Source organism: Telmatherina bonti (assembly GCF_933228915.1).
Source record: "Telmatherina bonti genome assembly, chromosome: 18".
Classification (NCBI taxonomy): Eukaryota; Metazoa; Chordata; class Actinopteri; order Atheriniformes; family Telmatherinidae; genus Telmatherina; species Telmatherina bonti.
The window spans coordinates 24,892,413-24,915,716 of record NC_136616.1 but is presented as its reverse complement, the minus strand read 5'-3'; the positions used below and the strand labels follow the sequence as shown (position 1 = coordinate 24,915,716).

Genomic DNA, 23,304 nt, shown 5'->3' with positions numbered 1-23,304 from the left:
TGTACATCAGGGGTGTTCAAAGTCGGTCCTTGAATGTTTTTGATGTATTCCTGCTTCAACACACCTGACTGAAATGAAATGGATCTAACAGCCTATGAACCACAACAAAAAAGTCATTAATAAGAGTCAGGTGTGTTTAAGCAGGGATGCATTGAAAACTTGTAGAATTGTGGCTCTCGAGGACCTGAGCTGGACACCTCTAGTGTATATAATCTGACAGGGTGCGTAGGGTGTGAATAAACACAAAGCTAATTAGAAGTATTTCATTATTGCACTTTAATAACAAGATATGTTACAAATTTGATGTGATAAGGGTTTAATTAAGCTATTAGATTACAGGGACATCTCAATGTTTTGGCACTCCTGCTTCTTTGAATAGATTAGGAAATAAAAGATGATGTAATTTTCAAAAGACTGAAAACTAAAGATGCATTTTTCAATATTTTAAGCAGAACAAGCTAACTTATTTCATCTTATAATGCTTCAGAATAGCGCAAAAACTGTTAGTCTGATGCTAAATTTTGAAAGAACCAATCCCTTTGGCAGGTCTTTCTGCATCCAGGTACTTTTTGTTTTCAGCCAAGTTTTTTTTCTTCTTGTGTTTTCTGGGAATGTTTTTGTTACAGGTTGTGAAACCTGTAATAAAATGAACAGCTTGCACCTTTTCAGGAAACCCAGATTATTACGTGTTAGTATAATCTGTTAAGTATGACATCCACAGTTTATCTTTATCTCTTTTAGGACTTCTAAAATGTTTTTTTTATGATGTAAGTCCATGAGCCTTGTCAGGATCATCCTGAAATGGCAACTGATCCACCTCTGTCCTGATTTGTTGAAGAGGAATGAATTTATTTACTCTTCTTTATGTCCTTATTTAGAAACTGATACAGACTTTGCAGTAAGTATCTTTTCTGACAACTCTTTTATGAGGGTCATATTTGTGCAGGTGCTGCTGTGCAGTAAAACAGCTCTCCATGACTTAAGTCTGCCAAATCCTCCTGAAGGTTTTTGCAGTTACATGGATGGTTTGATTTGCCGTTTTAACAAGCCTGAGAGGAGATCTCTCTTAGGTTTCGGTCTTTTACAACTTCACTTGACCTCCACTGTTCTTGTTATGTCATTTCTTAATTACCTGAAAAACTGAGCAAACTTTAATTAGCAGATGTTTTATTTTCTTCTAGCGTTCTTCTTCAGCAATGTGAGTTCTCAGTATTTCTCCTTTTCAGTCGGTTTGGCAGGTGCTTAGATCTCTAATACCTATTCTTGGCAGTCAGGTTTTTTTTCTTTAAACTTAGGTTTTTACATTACCTGAGCTTTCCTAATAATTTCCTCTAATATCCTGATTTATGCAGAAGCCACAGTTCAAGCAGTGCAATCAAGCACTTCTACCTATGGAAATACTTAAGAAGAGGAACAAAGAACAGAGCTCAAGTCATTAGTCTTGATGCACAAAACATTTTAAACAAACACCTAAAGGGGTCGTACATTAAACTCATTACAAAACAGGATAATTGTCAGTGGGTGAATAAGTCCATTCCGGTGTTAACACTGAGTAAGGAGTAGAACTCCTAGCATTAAAGGTCGTGAATCATAGCTGCTCTCAGCAGCAGTGGAAGCTTTGCCGAGCAGACAGCTTCCCAAACATCCTGCCAACATGTGTTGAGGCCCACTTTTATCTCCCCAGTCCCACATCCAATACCATTTCCCCTCTCACTCTGTGTGTGTCTACATCAATGTCTGCAGAAGTGCACATTTAAAGCATAACTTCTGCACATAGGCATAGGCTTATCTGTGTCTGTGTCTGTGTGTGTGTGTGTGTGTGTCTGTGTGTGTGTGTGTGTGCGCACTTGCAAGAACTCAGCAAACTCCCATTCAGGGATGATTACATAGTGGTATCACATGTCATATACTCACCCTGAGGCTACGCTCCTGTGGACCATCACACCGCTTTGGCGTTTGAAGCGCCTCCTTTACTGATTCACTTCTATCCAAGATTTATATAACATCACTTTTAATATGACCTTACATTCGTCTTGAAGTTTATCTGAGTCTGCTTGCAGTTCTCCAGATATGTGTCACAATTTGTAAGCAGGATATGCTTAACAAGAGCAGCATGTGCATTCACATTTATACTGGAAATTTTTTTAAAAATGGGACAGTCTATTGCTCATCGTTAGTGTCTGTCACTGTGCTATCTAACTCCAGGAGTGCAGGAAGCTGTGGTCATCTGTCTGAACAAACAGACGAGGGAGGCGGTGGACCAGAACTTGTGTGTGAGCTCCCGCCGACCGCCACAACTTCTCCAGGATTGTCAAACTCAGATATGCCCACCCAGGTACAGTAAAACTCAAAAGTCAGACATCTTTATCAAAATCTTTATCATTTAACCATCATTGCAAATGGTATGTGCATGAATGTTAAATTGCATTTTACTGACAGATGCAGTAAAAATGAGAAGGAAATGAGTTTTGGGGGAAAGAATTTGGCTGCATTTAAGAAGGAAATATTAATTAAAACCTGATTGAAATCTGGCTGTTTTCTTTTATAGTCTGCCAAGAGTGTATCCATCCAAAATATGCAATATTAGAACTTAGATGTTTGTGCTCCATTTTATAGAGCTTTGATTCATTCTTAGATCATACATATGCAATTACTTAAATCCAGAACTTATAAGAAAAAAAACAAAAAAAAAACAACCCACCATCTGGATCAGTTATATGTAAATAGTTATACATAAAACATATTCAAATGTTTCTAATCTGTTACAATGTCCCACATAAAACAAACCATTTAAGCTAATTTAATCACAATTTAGGCCCCTTTAGTCTAAGGGATACTGATGAAGAATGACTGAGGTAGATGTTTTTGTCACTCAGAGTAGGAAATGAAGGCTTGTGGAATGTGGTCAGAATCTGAACCACCAGGATGTGTGTCAGAGGTCAAAGGTTTTTGGGGTTTTTTTTACTGGCAAGTGTTGGATTTTTATATGGTTCCTGTACAAACTTTAGAGTTTTCATTTGTTGTGTTGATGCAGAAATGTGGAACAGCAGGATTCAGCAGCTACAGTTCATTTTTAATGACTTGAAGTAGGCCGATTTGTATTTTTTTTATTATATAGAATTACAGAAAACCTTTTAATGATCACACATTTATCTTGTAAGCAGAACTGTTACTAATGTGATATGGGTCACTAAAATTATAACCAAAAATGACTTGAGTCACTAAACCTACCAGAAGTCTCCCTAGTAACATGTTGTATAATGAAATAACATTTTGTGGGTTGAAGTGGTGGTCAAAGATAGATTCCTTTTGATTTCAAGTCTTTTAAAATATGTCGATATCATTCAAATATTCTGTACTGAAAGGTTGATTACATGTAATTTTCACTTGAGTTTCAAAGGGATTGTTGTTTGGGCATTTTGCTTACTGATTTAAAACAGCATCACTGAACTTGGCAGATTTTTACGCTTCGGTAAGGGCAACCAACAACATCCGAGAATTAATGAATATCAGTGTCCAAAAAAACAGAAACTTGGAAACTTATGTAGTATGACGTTGAAGGAAATATCTTTTTACACAAACTGACAAAATTTTCAAAAGTCATAATGAAATGTCCTCAGTATTCTTTAGTCAAAACGCTGCATGAATTCACAACTCTGTTTCGGCTATATCTACCGGAAGAGAACCTACTGTAAACAGAGTGAGAGCTCACACTAGCACACACCAAACCAAACTCAAACAATCACACACTGACGGTCAAGTACTTGACGGTTGGTTTGTACAATTCCCTTGTCTATAGTTTCAGCATGCCCAGTTGTTTCTGACCAATCTTGTTAAAGTAGTAAATGTTGTCAAAATATCATAACCTAGCAAGTCAGCTGGATAACCATAAGTCCTCTTTGAAATACACAGTCAGCAGCAAAATTGCAGGGTTAAATATATTTGTCTGGTTTATGAACACTGGGTTTCACTGTTAGTCCATTCCTCTCTAACTTAAAAAAAATAAATAAATAAACTGTTGCTTGTATGGGTTAGTTTCCAGCAAGTTTGACTGGTTGTCATGATTGTGAATTTGAAATGCGTATTTCCAAAAAATGAAAAACACTGACTCTAAGTCACATTTAAAACAGTAGAAATGGAGTAGATTATTTTTGGCTGTTTTATTTTTAAAGTGAATCATAAATATTGCACAGAGCAAGAGCAACGAGTTTTGACTTCCCATTTCATTAACTACAGCATTATACATCATACCCTGCTCATGGTTCGGTTGAAATAAAGATGACTAGGCTGGAAATTCTGCCATGAGGAAGGAGTATGTTGTGGAAATCCCTTTTCAAACCCAGTTTGAGATGTTACTGGTACCATACACAAGAATATATGCTCTTGAGGAGGGTTTTTTTTCCACAGTTCGAGCTCTTCATCCTTCATCCTCAAAGTTTTACAAGTTGTTTTTAAATCCACCTGCAATCCAGTGGATATCACTTTGTAATGTTGGGAATGAGCAAATTGGAATTACAGAATTATAAATGTGACATTTTTAATTGTAATCATTATTTTTTGCCATTTAAGATAAGCTGATTAAATACCCAGGAGATTAAACTGAAACACGGCATGTTGTTCAGAATATCTAAGTTGTTGCTGAGTAGTGAGTGGATTTTATAACAGGCAACATGTTTCAAGTTAACACCGTACATATTATTGGCGCGTCACTGCTCTCACTCACATCAGAAGACCCAAAAGCTTGTGGTTCATCCTTGCGTGTTTTTCCAGGCCTTCATTCTTGTTTTCACGCACAACAAACGCTGCATTGGGCTTGTTTCCTTTGGCCCTTTGCTCTCTCCCTTAGGCCTCTTAACCCTCCCATATTAAGCTACACTTTTTGGATATTTTTTCCTCTGAAGGGGAACAGCCACAAGATTTTGTTTGCACCAGTCCATGAATAAACTTCATTCCCATTTCTCCCCAGTCCCAGGATTCCTTGAGTAAATGTGAATAGTTTTGAAATATAACTTAATATGTCAAACCAAAAGTAAAGTTGCAGAAGTCTTGGTCCAAAGCTTTAGAACCATATCAAATCATTGGACATGAGGTTCAAAGTGGAATAGAAATTCAAAGCTAACTTTGATGCTGGATTGATGACCCCGTTTAAAATAATGTTGGGCAGCAACACGATACTCATCCACACATGCCACTGAGAACATTTTAATGAAGTTGTAGCACAGGGATTTCTCAATTATAGTTGAACTCGAGGAACATTTTAAGCATTTAGCTTTTCACTTGAATTCTTTTAAGGTTTTTGACACTGCGAGAATAACCTCCTGGATCAAAAGAAAACACGCAGCACTTAGCTCCTTCTACACATTTCTTTTCATGATAATAAGCACAATCTATATGGAATCAGATTTGTTTCAGAATCTCCAAGCAAAACCTTTTAAAACTCAAGCAAAAAACAACTATTAAAACCAAAACTTTCTAAAACTTAAGTAAAATAAATGATCTCAAAATCAAAACTTATCAATCATCATTAAAACTATGAGGCTTTTATTTAGTTAAATTGAGTACTTTTGTTTGTAGTTTCCTCTTCTTCTTTCTCTCTTCTCTCTTTTTAGTTGCGCTTCACAGTCTTTCATTTTGATTCACGATTGTTTGGTTTCATTTCTGACACAAACATGGGCGGGCTCTTTTCAGGGGTGCTTTAAAGGATATTGGAGCATGTATTGATAAATATAGTTTTCACAGGTGGGAAACAGGGAAGTGGAGTTCATGTTCTGCGACATGCGGGGTTGGCCTAATGACACGCACTGTGACATGCACTCATCGGCCCTCTCGAGACAGCAACCACACTGCTGTTTTAAGGGATGCAGACTGTAAGAACCCTAAGCCCAGTCCTGTCCAAGCCTGCAATCGCTTTGACTGCCCTCCAATGTGGGACACACATGACTGGGGACAGGTAAAGGACCTCACATTAGATGTTAGCTCACTATTGTAAATGTCTGACATAGCAATAATGCAAATCAAACATAAAACCCTTTGCAACTACTGTATATATTGCTGTCTCTGCAGTGCTCCCAGACCTGTAGTGGTGGAATTCAGAAGAGGCGTGTGTTGTGCAAACAGCGGCTGGCAGATGGCAGCATCCTGGAGCTGCCTGATACTTTTTGCCCTTCAAAGAGCCCTGCAAACCAGCAACCCTGTGGCAAGCAGGACTGCCCACCTCAGTGGATCACCACTGACTGGTCCCAGGTAGTCAGTCTTTCAGTGTTCATTTTTAAAAAGAGTACGGATTTTGCTCATATTCATATGATGTATTTTCATTTATGTGTCCAGTGTTCAGAAACTTGTGGAAATGGTGTTCAAAGTCTGCAAGCTGTCTGCAAGATGCAGGGAGAGAATGGACGCTATTGGACTGTAGATTCCAAGAACTGTTCCATGATGATTCGACCTATCAGAATCAAACCCTGCTTTCTCAGACACTGTAAAAGTAAGAAACACTCTAATTTGGCTCTTTTTTGGTCATTTATACTGTTTAAACAACAAAAAGTGAAAGACACATTGGATACTAAGAGGTAGATTCAGCTGAACTGTGTCCAATGAAATCTTTTTTAAGTTATAAATTTAATCAGTAAATTTATTTCCAGACTTGCTGAAGCCTGATACCACCATACTGGCCCAAAGGAGGGTTTACATCCAGTGGAGGAAGGGAAAAAAGGTTCAATTAGTGGTTGGGGGTTATGCATACCTCCTGCCGTGGACAACTGTTGTCCTTCGCTGCCCAACTCGCCACTTTCGCAAGGGCCACGTTCATTGGCTGAAAGAAGGGAGACCCCTGGTAAACCTTCCACACCTCTCTGTAAGACCACAGGGATATGTAAAGATTCATCAGATTCAGCCATCCGATGCTGGGATTTACACATGCATTGCTGGCCAGGTACGAGAACATTTTGTTGTTCAAATCATTGGCAGCAAGCAAAAGCTTTCAGTTCCATCATCATGGCTTCTCGAAAGTGGACAAAATAAGGCTGGTCAGCCAGATATTACTTCAACCGAGGGAAGATTTCAAGAGCTACCAATGTCCCTTAATCGATATGACAACCTTGTAGAGCGTTTGCTTGAACTTAAAGGCTCTGTGTATGATGAGAAGTATCTTGCAGATAAACCTCAGTCAAGTGAAAAGAACAGATCAACTCCAGAGGATGAAAGGGAAAACAAAGATCTTTTCGTCCCAACCATGCTCGTTGTCGATAGCCACAGGCTAGATGAAGTCATGCATAACCTCTCTGAAGGCCTTGGAGGACCTCGGGGGGAGCAACTCATCACTCACTTGCTGAGTGAGCTCTCTATGCCACAAGGAGAAACAAATGAGTCTACCCTTCACCGTCCAGAAAGTGGAGAATCTTCCACACAAGGACCATTTCTTCACAATCCAAGCATCAAAGCCTACACATCCAGAGGCAGAAGCCCAGTAATAATCCAGAGACCCAAAAAGGTTGGTATGGCGCCACAAACCGCAATGGTTGTGTATGTGGGAGGGCTAGTTTTGCTACAGAAACCAGTTGCCAATTTGGAGTTAAGGTGTGAGGCTATGGGGGACCCTCAACCATCCATAACATGGACAAAGAATGGAAAACAGCTGCACTTCAGTAGCAGGTAGGAACAACTGCTCATTTGGACTTTTTGTGCAAATACCATAATTAACTGGCTATTTTGTCTTTGTGATAGCAGAGTAGGCCTTTTGTCAACTGGCTCACTAAGAATACGGTCTCCAGGCAAAGGGGATGAGGGTTTATACACCTGTACTGCCAGAAATCGTCTCGGAAGTACATCTCTTTCATCTTGGCTGCAAGTAGCAAGTAAGGTCCATACACTGCACAAATCGCAAGCAGACCTGTGCTAAGCAGTTCCCCCTGCCTATATTGTTGAGAATCCTTTTAAAAAAATCTGTGTCCACATTTTTTCTTAGATCACTCTGAAATTTAATGGAATCAAAGTTAGACCAAGACCTATTCTCAGAAAGGGAAAAAACTTTTTTTTACAAAAAAACCATCTGGTAGTTTTTGTGTAAAGTTGCAAACATAACTGGCAAAACATAACTTTCCCGATGGATGCAGAATAGAGCATTGCAGCGATAAAAGCCTTTCGAAAATGAGAAAAATGAATAGCAAAAAGAAGGAGAGGATGAAAAGTTCAACTGAAATGAACTAAAGGTCAAGAATTTTGTTGCCTAATGGACATGGAGGATGACCAGTCTGATCCTTGCAGGGGAATTCCACATTGTACTTTGTTTTAAGTTTAGATGATCAGTCATACAAATTTTTTTTTTGTCAAATATGATTTGAATAAAGATTTAATAAGATATCAGAGCATCTTAAGCAGGGGTGTCAGCTTAAGATAACCCAATCCCTGCTGAGAGTGGCGAAGCTGAAGTCGATCAATGTGAAACGCATGCTAAGAGGACAAGTCAGACATTTGTATGACCAGCATGTACATTCAGAAGCTTCTAATATAAAAACAACATGGCCTGTCAGACCAATCTGGTTGCAGTCCAGCTTAGACCAGATGACTGTTTACTAAACATTGCATAAGCTTTACTTAGCATACCTAGCATAATAGTTTACTTTTACTGCAATGAATTTAAGTAGATTTATACCCAAAAGTACAGTTTGACATGGCTAAAAACCATAGACTGTATATAAAGAGATGGACGGAGTCTCCGTGACGTCACCCATAGGTTTCTGAAGAGCTGAATTGAAGCTCGGTGGGCGGTTCCTACTGTCGCCATGTTGGCAGCGTCATGTGCGTCGTCTTGCCCGGAAAATACAAATATGGGCAAAGAAGTGGAGCTGAGAGGGGAGCCCTGAGCATCATGGCGGATGATTGACATCGAGCGAGCTCCGAGCTTTCTGTAGCTAAGCGCTAACCAAACTAACCGAGATAATGTGAGCTAACCAGCTAATGGAGGTAAGCGGGCTAAGGCTAAGTCATGTTATTAACCGGCTAAAAACCGCGGTTGTTCTACGTTCTTCTGACTTGAAGCTGGAGATTGGTACCTGTCAATCAAAAGGACACGCCCCTAAATATGCCGAACTCAGAGATTAAATTACTTTTAAACGGGCAAGTTAGAAAGAAATTCACTCCCCTCACAGTTGTCATGAAGGTAAACCTGACCTATAAACCGAAAGTGGATTCTTGAACCAGGCTGTAAACATGTTTATTTCTGCGTGAAGTTGGCCTTTTTAACATGGGAGTCTGTGGGGATTTGCTCCGTTTTGCAGCCAGCCCCTAGCGGATGAAGGGGGAACTGCAGTTTTATGCACTTCCGCATAGGCTTCACTTTTAACCGCCGGAGGTTGCCACTTGCTAAAAACAGACTCTTATGTAAAACGTACAAATATGGAAGTCACTATTTAAATTATGTCAGAGTCCAAATTGTCCCCATGCAGTTTTATGTAGCTCAGTTTACATTAATTTATGTTATTCTTTAGTGGTTCAGGCTCAAAGAGTTTGGGGAAAGAGTTATTCCAGACATGCATATTCATTTAGCTTTAACTTGCCCTGGTGGCGCATCGGCTTGAGTCAGTGATGGGGAATGTCCGGCGCACGTCACAGCTCGAGTCATCTCTGCACTGCGTTGCCCTTCATCTCCTCCAAGCATGATTAGTCACAAAATTGCTGCATTCTCATCAGAGCCCCGCCACTGTGGATTTCCTGATTCTTCTGCACCATGAGGCAACAATTAGAGGTTCCCATTTCAGAGGAGATTAGCTGTGTTCTATTCAGCTAAACTAAATGGAAAGGATAAAAAGGCTTAAAAGTACTTAAAATGGCTCAATTGTATTTCCTTATATTTTATTTGAATTCAGTTAAAAGCAGTTTTGTGCTCCAAAACACTTTAAGGATAAAGTATTGGAGAAAAAAAAGCATGCGAACTGTTTCAAATAAACTCCAGCCCTTCCATCTAGTACTATGAAGATAAAAAGGCAAAGAAAAAGGGTAAAAAAAAAAAAATTAACATGATACAGCAGAAACATTCTGTTATCTTTTTGTCCTATTTTGTTGAATTAAACTTTGCAGCTCTTACTTAGTTGGGAACTGAATGAAAACAGTTGTTGTAATGTTTTTATGTTTAATAAGAAAGCTCTGATTTATCTGTATCACAGTTTTTTCAGGCGGCAAAGGAAAAAACTGTGTCCACAGTAACATGATGGGGGGAACTGGACCTGCTTGTTTTGAGAGGAGCAACAGCAGCCTGTCAGCCCAGCTCTGCCGAGGACAAGCCTGCCCTCTCAGGCCAGTTGCTGCAACTACATGTTTGTGCTGTTGAAAACACTATATTAAATTTTAATGTTGTCGTTTACATTCTTCCTGTTTTAACAGATGGCGAGTAGATGCTTGGTCACCATGCTCAGCCACTTGTGGAGGTGGATCCCAGTCCAGGACTGTCCGCTGCATGAAGGGTGCAGAGGGGAATTCACAGGAAGTACAAAGCAGGTACTGCCTTGGATCAGGAAGGAGACCCTCTAATACAAGACTGTGCAACATTCTACCTTGTGCCAGATGGAGCACAACCTCTTGGGGACCGGTGAGTCTACTTATTCCTGTGTAGTAGAAGGTCTCAACTATTATTTTTAGGTAGTTTAGCTTTAAAAATTTGACACTGGATGAAAGTAAGCAGATTTAGGAAAGTTAAATACCACACAGCAACAGACAAAGCAAAAATATTTCTGCACTGACAGATTAAATTAAATGTAGTCTTGGTGAAATTTTAGTGTCACGGCCAGTGTGTTGGTCCAAGTTTGGCTACGCAGCACCGATACGTTTATTGCCAAGACACAAACGGTACCAAAGTGCCATCAAGAATGTGCTTTGGACTGAGGAGGTAAACATGGCTTTCACATTCTCAGTGTATATTTTCTACTATTGCTAAATCACACTGATGTACAGATGTTTCACTCGTAGGCCGAGCTCCCTGAAGAACTGCTCCACAGAGGCATGCGCCCTCCACTGGCATGTGGGGCCGTGGACACAGTGCACTGCCACCTGCGGACGGCATGGCTTCCAGTCACGTCAAGTGACCTGCAAGCATCATCGTACTGGCAAAGCCACACGAGAACATCACTGCATGTGGCGACCTCGCCCTCCCAGCTGGCGACGATGCAATATCTTGTCGTGCGGCAGAGGTGAGAGAAAAAAATTCCAGTGATGGCAATTGGGATCCCATCCATTCATCCATCCATCTTCTGCCGCTTATCCGGGGTCGGGTCGCAGGGGCAGCAGCCTAAGCAGGGAAGCCCAGACTTCCCTCTCCCCAGCCACATTTGCCAACTCTGCGGGGGGGATCCCGAGGCGTTCCCAGGCCAGCCGAGAGATATAATCCCTCCAGCGTGTCCTGGGTCTTCCCCGGGGTCTCCTCCCAGAGGGATGTGCCTGGGACACCTCAATTGGGATCCCTTTTAAAAAAAATAAATAAATAAAAAGCACTGTCAGGAGTCCTTTTTAAACTCTACCTTAAGTTGGATTTCTGCTGGTTGTGACCTCCTTTTTTTTTTTTTTAAAAGATGGCAAATGTTTTCAGTAGGTGGCAGGTATGTGTGCTGCAGACAGACCAGTTCAGCTCTCCAGGTAATATTGCATCAAAGATGAGCTAATGAACAAATGCTGGTTTTTGAACTGGTAAAACCTGGAGGATACCACCACCTCTTTAACCATTAGTATGCAACGGCTCTAATGTCTAAACAGGGTTTAGACACGATCTCTCTAAATGAATAGTTTTAAGTCGAGCAGCAGTTAATGTAAAGCAAAATAATCTTACTGTTGACCTACAGTGTTTACACACACACACACACACACACACACACACACACACACACACACACACACACACAGGGTCAGTTGATCAATGACTGCTCGTGTTGCACAAACTAGATTTAGTAAGTTTTAAAATTCTTTCAGACTTAACTAGCATCTTTCTTTTTGCTTTTTTGTTTGAAAAAAATACTAAAAAGTGCAGCAAAGCTTTAAACTAATATATCCATGAAGTCAAGGGAAATTTGATATATGATATGTGATGTGATGTGATGTGATATGATATGATATGATATGATATACACAATCATTGTATCATTGTTTCATTTTGTATGTAAGCTTTCAGTAATACTGGTACACTGCCCATATCATGCCAAGCCAACTTTATTCATAACACATTTTAAGACAGTGAGGACTGGCCAAAAGACTGAACATTAAAGAGGAATTGAGCATGTGTTCATGTTTTCATGCTTAGTTTTTTGTAAACTAAGCATGTTCTTGTATTTTGGATGGAACATGTCTAGCTCTTTAATTTAAGTAAAATACATTTTGAAGAAATGAGGGACAGGAAGCCACATCAGAGGTGTTTACAGTTGAGCATGACCTAATAATGCAAAGTTTGCAGAAATTTCTGTCTAATAAATTCAAATCAAAACTGTTGAGAGGATTTTCCTCTTTGTCTTCAAAGCAGCTTATGAGAAGTTTCTGAAACTTCCATTGTTTAGGGACAGCAGATATAGGTATTTAGATAGGAAACCCCTTCCCATTTTGGAAATTGGTGCTTTGTGTTTCTGTGAAAGACTTGACAGTATTCATCAGCCATTAGTCCCTCATTTCTCAGCCTCCTCGCCGTTCTAAAGGCTCCAAATCTGTTTCTCCCATTCATTATCTTGATTCAAACTTCCCTCTGCTGCTGGCACATTGGAGCTCATCCACAAATATAAACCATCTACCTGCCAACTAGTTACTTTCCCCAGATCACTGGACTATAACACACCCTTGAACTGGTTTAAATCCTATTTCTTTTGCTGCACTCAGGTTGTTCAACTCAAATAACTCATATCCAAGTGATCTCCGATCTCCTCTGGTCGACTTGAAGATTCAGTGGTTGGAGTCCTGTGGTTTATCATACCTTGTCCCCATTGGCAATATCTTTTGTAAATGCACTATTCATTTTCACCGCTACACAGATGACACCCAGTTCTACTTGTACACCAATATATAAGATCTTATTTCTCAACGTCGAGGTCATCAATAAACTCCTCTTCTGTAACTCACAGAGTACATCCACATTAACATACCTAGTCCCAGACATACGCTCAGATCTTCATCCTCCATCACGTCCTCTCACCTGCTCACTTGTCTACTGTGGGGTCCCTTTTTTATTATATATGTATTAGGGGTTTTTACTTCCTTCCCTGTATTTGTGCATCATTTGTGCATGTGCACCATCATCATCATTATTATTATTATTTATTTATTTATTTTATTATTTTATTATTATTATTATTTATTGTTATGATTTATTTTATTTATTTATTTTTTAATTATTATCATTGTTATTATTAATTAGGTATTCTCCCTGTGTTTTCCAGCAGGAGAATGCCAAGACAGTACGAGATACTGCGAGAAGGTTCAACAGCTCGAGCTTTGCCCTCTGCCTCAGTTTAAGAGCCGCTGCTGTTACTCTTGCCGAAACACCTGAGCCGGTAAACCGCGAGACAAAGCGTGTGGAAAACCTGGATCGGTCGGGGAAGGTGCCTGCAGACACTTGAAACCTCTAATCCCCCATCCTAACACCCAGCACTGTCTCCAGTGACCAGTCTTGGATGAGAATAGCTCAGCGTGGAGGAATATTTTGTGATCTTCTCTCCTCAAGGATGCCATGTGTGGCTTTGAAGCTGACAGCATTGTTTCAATATGAAAGATGAAGTTCCTCTCCTTTTTGCCTTTTCATTCTTTCATTTCAAAACTGAAGTTTTTGTAAACATTTTTCCTTTCTAAATTGTGGAAGTTTCCATTGTAAGCGTAGGAAGCTTGTGGTGACCACACACTGAAAGAGGAACTTAACGCTTTACAACATTGACTGACATCCACACATAAGTGTAATATGGTGTAGGTTTAGGGTTTTTTTTTTTTTTAATCATGCCACCATTTTCTATGGTACCACCAGCACAAAACAGGAGAGGATATCATAAAGGAATGTCCCACTTAAATAATTTTTCAAATTAATCAACCGCATACCCAAGATTCCTGGGCAAGCCCATAAGTTTGTGATAACCACTGGATAGTTGTGTGTTTCTCTTTATTGGAAACGAGAATGTTGGATAGATTTGGTTTGAGGGGGAAAATAAAGATAATGATGCTGCTAACATTTAAAAATACATTCGGCATCAGCTACTGGGGGAAATAAATCATGGACCTTGTTACCATTTTTGGTTGATGCACTAATAGCAGGTGCTTTGACCACAAGTTCGGGTCAGTGTAGAAAGAGGGAAATTATGTGCATTGGTTGCACTAAAGGAGTGGATTGAAGCAAATAATATTTGGAGAAAAGAAACTTCTGTTGCACTCAGAGCTCATCAAAGTCTTTGTTAAGAACATGGCTTGCAGAGTTTTATTTTTTATTACTATGTTTATGAAGTTACGTTATGTTAAGAGTTTGTTTTTGTTTTTATTTTGTGATATTTCTTGAAAAGTTTGTCAAAATGTCCTTTTAACCACTTTGTGATGTTACAGCACATTTATCTGTGACGTGTCTGTAATTGTTCCCCACTGACCTAGAAAAACCCAATTTATCCCGACCACCAAATAACATTTTCTTTAATCAAATCAAATCAAATCAAACTTTATTTGTATAGCACTTTTCGTGCTTAAAAACAATACAAAGTGCTTTACATTATAAAACAATTTACATCAAAATAGATAAAACACTAACACACATACACATCCCCTTTCACCCACCCACAACCACCCTCACCCATGCCCTATTTGCCCTGTAACAGTTAAAAGAAGATGAATGAATGGCCAGGTGCATTTGCACCAGATGTGCACCAGATAAGGAAACGGTATTCTCAGGGAGCCTCTACACAAAGGGCTACCCCCAACCAAGACCACCCAGGCCATCACCATGGGGGCCACCCGGGTCCGGGCAGACAGGACCCACGCCACAACCGTAAAGCTGCAGCGCTGGATCCCGACCCACCAGACAGGGACAGCCCCCACAGCAACACCCATGCAGTCAGAGCAGGGGCAGCCCTCGGCGAAGAGGACCCCGATGAGGAGAGAGCTGGAGTGATAACTAAACAAAAATAAAATCCATTAAAATAAAATAATAAAATCTATACTATGTAAATCAATATATAAAATATATAAATAAATAAATAAAATTAACTAAAAAGAAAGATAAATATGGGTTAATATAAGAATGTTAAAACTTAGTTATAAGCTAAACTAAAAAGGTAGGTCTTGAGCTTTTTTTTTAAAAACATCAACAGTCTCTGCAGCCCTGAGGCCCTCAGGCAGGCTGTTCCATATGCGAGGCCCGTAATACTGAAATGTGGCCTCGCCATATGTTTTGGTACGAACTTTAGGAAGAACTAAAAGGCCGGTACCTGAGGACCTCAGGGTCCGCGAGGGTTCATACCTTAAAAACAGATCAGATAAATAAGAAGGCCCAAGACCATTAAGACATTTATAAACCACTAAAAGAACCTTAAAATTAATCCTGAATTGCACGGGGAGCCAATGCAGCGACTTTAAAACAGGTGTAATGTGTTCCCGCCCCCTGGTCCTTGTCAGAACTCGTGCCGCCGAGTTCTGCAGTAGTTGTAAACTAGAAATACTCTTTTTGGGAAGACCAGAGAGCAGGGCATTACAGTAGTCTAGTCTACTAGAAATAAAAGCATGCATTAGTACCTCCGTGCTGGCAAGAGAGAGAAATGGGCGGACTCTGGCGATGTTTTTGAGATGATAAAATCCTGTCTTTGTAACATTTCTGATATGTTGAATAAAATTCAGCTCAGAGTCAAAAATAACACCCAGATTTCGTACACACTGGGAGGATTTAAAACTCTGCAGTTTGCATGAAATGATCTCTCTCTTGTCTTCAGGACCGATGATTAAAACTTCAGTCTTGTCCTGGTTGAGCTGTAAGAAGTTCTCTGCCATCCATGACTTTATATCTAAAATACAGTTTAAAAGGGTGTTAACTGGCTCCAGGTCATCAGGAGACACGGCGATGTAAAGCTGTGTATCATCAGCATAGCTGTGGAAATCAATGCCGTGTCTCCTGATGATGTCCCCAAGTGGCAACATATACAGGTTAAAAAGTAGTGGGCCTAAAATTGATCCTTGGGGAACCCCACATTTTATTTTATGGGTCTTTGAGGAGCATGTATCCATACTTATAAAAAACTGTCGATCTGTGAGATAGGAGTAAAACCATTTTAAAACAGTACCTGAGAGGCCCACCAGACATCTGAGTCTGTTTAATAAAATCTGGTGTCAAAAGATGAATCTTTTAGACTGTTTTTATGACTTTTCCTCCTTAGACATCTTTCTGCATTACTAACTAGAAACCTACATGTCACATTCTGGGTAACATCATTGGGAAATTTATAGAAGTCATTGATAACTTCCCATACTTACATTCATGTGCCAGATAAGCAGGGTTTGCACTTCTAACATTATGATGTCCTGGTTCTACAATAACACACCACATCTGCAGTAGCTTAGCTGAAAGCTACTCTGTCTTTCATTGAGATGTCGATATTTCATATAACAAGAAAACATGTTTTACATTTTACTTATGCGCTTAAGTTATGTAGATATTTGTTTTAGTCATTTTTACTATTTATTTTCATGAGTTATTTGTGCATAGTTTTGTAAATAACTTCTAGGATGGGATGTGCATGACGGTCGGTGGGGGGGGGGATTACTCTGCTGGGGGATTTTCATGTGTTGCTCTCTGCTCATGCCTTGTTTGTTGCTAAATAAATTTAAGAACATTCCTTTTTATAACCTGTGTATTGTGTTTCTCTCATTTTGAGACAAAAGCGTGTCTGATTTTTAAACTGAGCCTTCAAAAGGAGAGCTGGGATTTCATTCATAGGTCCTCAGACTTTTCAGGTCTTTAACAGGTCCATAATTCAGTCACTGGAGACTGCGTCATCACTCTGCAAAACAAAACTTTCAAGTCTGTGCTTTCATCAAAATAGACTCACAAGTAGTTTGCCAAAGGCACGAGCACTTCCTCTTTCCTGTGTTTAAAATAGATCAGCTCACTCTGTCTCACTTGAGGAGGAAATCTCACTCAACAGCTCCATTTCAAACTGGGACCATCAGCTGATTATGATTGGCTTTTGTTTGATTTGTGCTTTGGATTAGTTCAGATCAGTTATGGTGGAAAAGGATGTTTGGAATTCTTGTTTGGCAGTCGTGAGAGTGCAGCGGGTTTCTCTTGTGGATGAACTCGAAGGACAGATCGACTCCCTGCTGGAAGCTTTAGTAAGTCGGGAAGTGTTCACTCGGGATGATCGTGAGGAAGTTTTGTGTCAGCAAGGGCCCCGGGCAAGAGTACGAAAGGTTCTGGATATCCTGGAGTGCAAAGGCGAGGAAGCAGCTGAGGTTTTTTTCACCGTCAGAAGTCATCCTCAGCACTTCAAAGACAGGAATGCAGCTCAACCTCAGTCAATAGGTAAGCTGATCAAACATAAACGGGAATTTACTGTGCAGACAGCAAATTCCAAGAATATAAACCGTGAAAGTGTTTGCTGTTTGACTTTACTAAAACAAATGAACTTCATTTCTTTAAGTATTCAATTTTTTAAAATTAGGTTTTACAGGTTTATTTTTGCAGTTAATCTCCTTCCTTTTATTTCGATATTTTTTTTCATATTGAGAACAAAGTATAGTGCCAAATACCTAATGCTACTTCTATCAGTTGTCAAATAATCAATAACCACTGGCCCAGTTCAACTGGCAGCTGTTAAACTCCTTTACTCATGTCAGATATCATACTGTACAAGGCATGATCCCTTCCTTTATTCTTCTGTTATTGTTATTTAACAATTTATTTTTTGCGCTGACTGCAATAAAAATCTAAATCAATAATTATCTAAATTTTGTCTATTTCAAAATCCCCATGCAGGAGCTGGACAGATTTTTAAAACACATTCCTACCTATAGTTTAAATCTTGACCTTGAAAGTATTGCTACTGCTACTGACAAGGTTTTTGACAAAAAATTACCATAGGATATTAAAATAATAGAGTTTAGTTGTCTTGCTGAGCCCATTTGTACACCTATTCCTAAGAACTAAAAATAAACAGTAGCTCAGTTATAAGCATCAACATCTCTTTGGACCTAAAGGCTTTTAATGTTCTTAATTAACAAGGTGGAAAATAAATAATTACATAAGCAACATAACATTAGCATCACATGAAAAACATATAATTAACTAAAGGCTTTTAATGTCCTTAATTAACATGGTGGAAAATAAAAAATCACGTCAAAAACTTGACTGTAGTTGCTAATCTTAAAGTCTGCAATTCAATTATAATACCAGCAATATAAGCAGGAAAATGTGGAAATATTCCCACTTTGTTGTATTAAGTATACTTGTTCTTAAGCCTTTTCAAAAGAGCATTTTATTTATTTAAACACTGGAATACAATGTAACTTATAAGTTAAAGTACACTTTTTTTTTTATCTGCAGGCTACAAGAGGAGCCAGCAAAAGCACAAAGATGTTCTGAGACGCAGGAGTGAATCCATGCTTTTCTACAGTAGTCGACATGGAGAGAAAAGGCTTTTTTCTGAACATTATGTTGACTTACTGTTAGTCGATGGACATCAGGGCTTAGAAATTAAAAGACACGAGGTACTCACCTTTGGACAAAAGCGACTATTCCTGCAGCAGAAGTCAGTAGTGCATAAAATCACACCAACTGAGCTGTTTTCCAGAGCAAACGAAATCCATCCAGTGAAGAAAGTTCTGGTGACGGGGGTGGCGGGAATCGGCAAAACTAGCATGGTACAGAAAATGCTCTACGATTTTGGGAGAAACCAAGCTTACTTTGCATTTGACTTTATTATTCACATGAGCTTCAGAGACTTAAATCTGATTGACAAACCCACAAACTTCCGTGAGTTGGTCCTGCATAAAAACGGACATCTTGCTAAAGAACTGGATAGCATCTTAGCTAACGATGACAAGCTGCTGATCATCCTGGATGGTTTCGATGAGTTCAAACACCACAGAGGTTGTGATGTTGATGTGTTTGTCAATGAGCCCGATGAAGATGCGGAGTTGCAGGAGATTTTGGGGAGTCTGCTGCAGGGTGAACTGCTACCCAATGCTTCTGTCATGCTAACAAGCCGGCCCTCAGCCACAAACCACATCCCCGTTGGCTGCATTGACCGTTTTGCTATAATTTCTGGATTTTCTTATGCTGAAGTTAAAGATTTCTTCTTACGATATTTCCAAGACCCTGTTCTAGCTGATCGCTTGTTCAACATGGTATCTGCAAATGATCTGGTGTTGACACTGTGCTATATACCTGCATTTTGCTACATTGTCTGCTGCATCCTCAAAGAGGGCAAAGATCTTTGTGGGGAAAGCTCTAAGACTATGACAGACATTTATGTGCAGTACTTGGTGGCTTTGCTTCGTTCTCACACCCATGCAAGAGCTGAAGCAGGTCTTCAAGACCAAAAAGCGGAACCAATCCAGCAGCTGACTGATACTGTACTGAAGCTTGGTCGACTTGCCTTTAAAAAGCTTATGGAACATCAAACACTGTTTTATAGCAGTGACCAAGATGTTGCAGCCTTACAGGGATGCAGCCTCATTAGTACCTTCCTCGACAAGACGGTGGCACAAGAACCTGGCTGCACCGAAGAGGTTTTCTCCTTCGCCCATCTTACTGTTCAGGAGTTTTTTGCTGCACTGTACTGTGCAGTGACAGATCACCATTTACCCGATGCTATTCATAGTGAAGCAAAAACTGCAGAAGTAACAAGTAATGGACATTTGGACTTGTTTAACCGCTTCCTGTCTGGAATCCTTTCTGACAGGAATTCTAGTTTTCTATCAAGACAGGTGGGTTTGTGTTGCCACAAGGAAAAAGTAGACAGCAATCGTCAAAAGATCATCACAGACCTGACGACTCTGTGTGAGAATGGAGGGCATATTCTTAACTGCTTACACTGCCTCTTTGAGCAACAGGACCCGTCATTAGCACAGGAAGTGCAACCAAAAATACTTCGAATAAATGTCAGCGATGAAACGCTCTCTCAAATGGATTACAATGTCATCAAGTATTTCCTAAACCTGACAAAGGGCAACATATTGGAGTTAGATCTTACAGGGACTGGAGTAAGCTGCAGTGCACTTAGAGATCTTCAAACCCAGCTGCTTAGATGTGAGAACCTTTGGTGAGTTTCAGGTAAAATGCTCTTTTAAGTATCTATCTCTGTTTTAGCTCCGAGTTACTCTTTCAATTCTTTGACTGCATTGTTTGGTGGGATAAAAGTCATTGCTTTCCATGCAAAAATTCAGCAGACTATCGATGCTTTACTACGGTGGCCCTGAAGTGCAAACCACAATTACGAAACAAAAAAAGCACCACAAAATTAAAAAACAGCAACAAATTAAAAATTACAAGAAAATTAAAAAATACACAATGACAAATTAAAAAACACAATCAATTAAATTAGCACTACCAAAACATTCTAAAAAGCAAAACAAATAAAAAACATGAAGAAAATTATAAAACACAATGACAAATAAAAAACGACAACAAACTTAGAAAAAGCACAACTACATTAACATACCAGATGAGGTAGGTACCAGCGGGCAACAAGAGAAATCGCTGATTGGACGATGGTGCCAGACGGCTTTTGAACCAGAAGTTATTGTGTGTGTAGCGCAGTTTTCAAAACATGAACGTAACCCGTAGCCCAAACATAGCTGCTGCTATCCAAGAATATTTTGATTATTACACACTTTACACAAAATGTGTCTCAATCAGCACACTAAAACTACTTCGAACACTTCTGTAGTATTTAACACAACAAATTTAGTACTACTTCAGCCTTTCCTCTACTCCAAACTGAATGAGGTACAAAAGTACAACAACTTCCAGTTCAAAAGCCGTCTGCCACCATCGTCCAATCAGCTCTCTTGTTGCCTGCTGGTACCTACCTCTTCCGGTATGTTAATGTAGTTGTGCTTTTTCTAAGTTCGTTGTTGTATTTTATTTGTCATTGTGTTTTATAAATTTTTTTTTGTATTTTTTAGAATTTTTTTGTAGTGTTAATTAAATTTGTCTTGTTTTTTAATTTGTCATTGTGTATTTTTTAATTGTTGTCATTTTCAATTTGTTGCTGTTTCTTAATTTGTTGTTGCGTTTTTTTGTTTTGTAGTTTGTGTTTTTTGTTTTGTTGCTGTGGTTTGCACTTCAGGGCCACCGTACTTCACACACTAACCTCATTGTTTCATTTTTAAGGCTTGGAGAAAGCATCCTTGATATGGATGCAGTTCAGATCATTGCAGATGTGTTGAGGGTCTCAGAGAACATCGTCAACCTTGGGTAAGATATCACTCAAATCAGTGGCATGGTAGACAAAGTTTGAGAATAACTTGTTTAGACTAATAATTAATTTTGTTTCTTTCATTCATAAATATGGATGATGTGCTTAAGTTATATGCTGCTGTTAAAAACATTAAAGACCGTAATCCCTATCACTCTTTCTGTTCTCTATTTAGACTTGGTTGGTCAAACATTGGTGATGATGAACTACTGGCTCTAAGTGGTGCCATACGAATGAAAAACAGCCTTAAAGAACTGTGGTAAGAATCTAGTGGAAAAACACATGTCATGCCACATCATGTATTTTGGGGAAATGAAAGTTGATTCCTTGAATGAGAGTAACATTTACTAGTCTGAGTTTTGAAACTATGCCAAACCCTTAAAGAGTGAGTAATTGTTGACAGAACACAGCATGTTAATGTTAGTGATGTGCCTTCACAGGATAGAGGGGAACCGAGTGAGCTCCAGAGGTCTGTTGTCACTCTGTGACCTGACCCCATATCCACTGACGAGGGTTGTGTAAGTGAATGGTCTTTGTAAACAAGTGAATATTTCTGACAATTTATCCTGAAGCTTCTGTTTATTTCCTGACACAGAGCCATATGGAACTTGCACAAATCAGAACTGGAGTCTCTGAGCACCCAAGAAAGCATCACTGTGAATTTCACAGACGATGCTATGTGGGAAACATGGGAGGATTGGGTCTTTCAACGATGCAAGGTCAGCAGCAATGACAAATTAGTGATGGTTCTCCGCAAAGTTTGCAACGTTTCAACTCGCTGTTTAAAAGTTGAGTGGGCAAAGACCTTCTACAATCGACTATCGCAGCTCATCAAGAACAGGATCAAGTGCTGTACTGAGGAAGACATGTGCAGGAAACTGAAAGAGTTTGACAGGATCTTGGATCATTGAAAAACACTGCAGCAGCTTTTTGATGAAAGGTTTTGTAGATGCTGACTGTTCTGTGAACGTGAAAAAGTCTGCACATTGGCTAACAGCTTTTTTATATTTAAAGCCAACAACGCTAAGACTCTTCTCACAGTGTGAGGTCACCTGTTTGATTTACACTATATACAAATGAATGTAGGAGCACACAGCCAAACAAACAATTAAACTATTTGTTTGCACAGTTATGTTAAGCTTACTACAACATACATTACAACAGTAAAAGAGGCAAAACGGGAACATTTTGCAAACATTATTGTTTCTAATTGCCACAAGCCTCGTGTGTTGTTTCAAACAATTGAATCTGCTCTCAATGCTCCTGTTGTTTGTGTGGAAGCCTCTGTTGAACTGTGTGAACATTTTCTACATTTTTTTATTGATAAGGTCACTGTGGCCAGGGCCCAAATCACACCCCCTGCTCTTGACCCATCAGCCCCTCCCATGTGCTCTGCTGCCTTCCACCAGTTTGAGCCTATCACACTGTCAGAGCTCCAGGAGGTTGTGAGTTATCTAAAGCCCACATGTTCCCCCCATGATGCTGTCCCTCCTCAACTTTTTAAAGAAGTCTTCTCTGTATTTGGGTCCTGGGTACTTGCTATAGTAAATAGCAGTCTAACCTCAGGAGTGGTTCCTGCTAATTTTAAGCATGCTGTAGTGGAGCCCCTTATGAAAAAAACCCGGTCTAGATGCCAGTAACCTTAATAACTTCAGGCCAATCTCCAGGTTGCCATTTTTATCTAAAATTTTAGAGAAAATTATTCTCAGACAGCTGACCACATTTTTAAATCAGAAAAATCTGCCCGAGGTCTTCCAATCTGGTTTTAAAGCTATGCACAGCACAGAATCTGCACTTTTAAAAGTTTTTAATGACATTTTTTTTAGCTTGTGATGCTGGTGATTGTGTGGCCCTTGTATTGCTGGACCTAACCGCTGCATTCGATGCAGTGGACCACAATATTTTA

At 39.5% G+C, this 23,304-nt stretch overlaps 2 protein-coding genes across 2 annotated transcripts in view; both read left to right on the top strand.

Annotated features, from left to right (window-relative positions):
* Window positions 1–15,087, top strand: part of adamtsl3 (ADAMTS-like 3) — a 118,850-nt gene extending 103,763 nt beyond the window's left edge. The window contains exons 16-26 of the mRNA XM_079257907.1: window positions 2,206–2,335; window positions 5,740–5,950; window positions 6,064–6,243; window positions 6,328–6,481; window positions 6,639–7,647; window positions 7,723–7,850; window positions 10,158–10,287; window positions 10,375–10,579; window positions 10,767–10,876; window positions 10,957–11,177; window positions 13,398–15,087. Coding sequence (XP_079114033.1) covers window positions 2,206–2,335; window positions 5,740–5,950; window positions 6,064–6,243; window positions 6,328–6,481; window positions 6,639–7,647; window positions 7,723–7,850; window positions 10,158–10,287; window positions 10,375–10,579; window positions 10,767–10,876; window positions 10,957–11,177; window positions 13,398–13,507 — 2,588 coding nt within the window. The 3' untranslated portion in view covers window positions 13,508–15,087. The remainder of the gene's footprint in view (window positions 1–2,205; window positions 2,336–5,739; window positions 5,951–6,063; window positions 6,244–6,327; window positions 6,482–6,638; window positions 7,648–7,722; window positions 7,851–10,157; window positions 10,288–10,374; window positions 10,580–10,766; window positions 10,877–10,956; window positions 11,178–13,397) is intronic.
* A 2,115-nt stretch (window positions 15,088–17,202) lies between these two features.
* LOC306769231 (NACHT, LRR and PYD domains-containing protein 12-like) lies at window positions 17,203–22,309 on the top strand (the record flags this gene model as incomplete). Its single annotated transcript, XM_079257797.1, has 6 exons — window positions 17,203–17,500; window positions 18,521–20,240; window positions 21,314–21,397; window positions 21,574–21,657; window positions 21,839–21,916; window positions 21,994–22,309. 6 exons carry the CDS (start codon window positions 17,203–17,205, stop codon window positions 22,307–22,309), a joined length of 2,580 nt encoding a protein of 859 aa, XP_079113923.1.
* Between the last annotated feature and the right edge of the window lie 995 nt (window positions 22,310–23,304).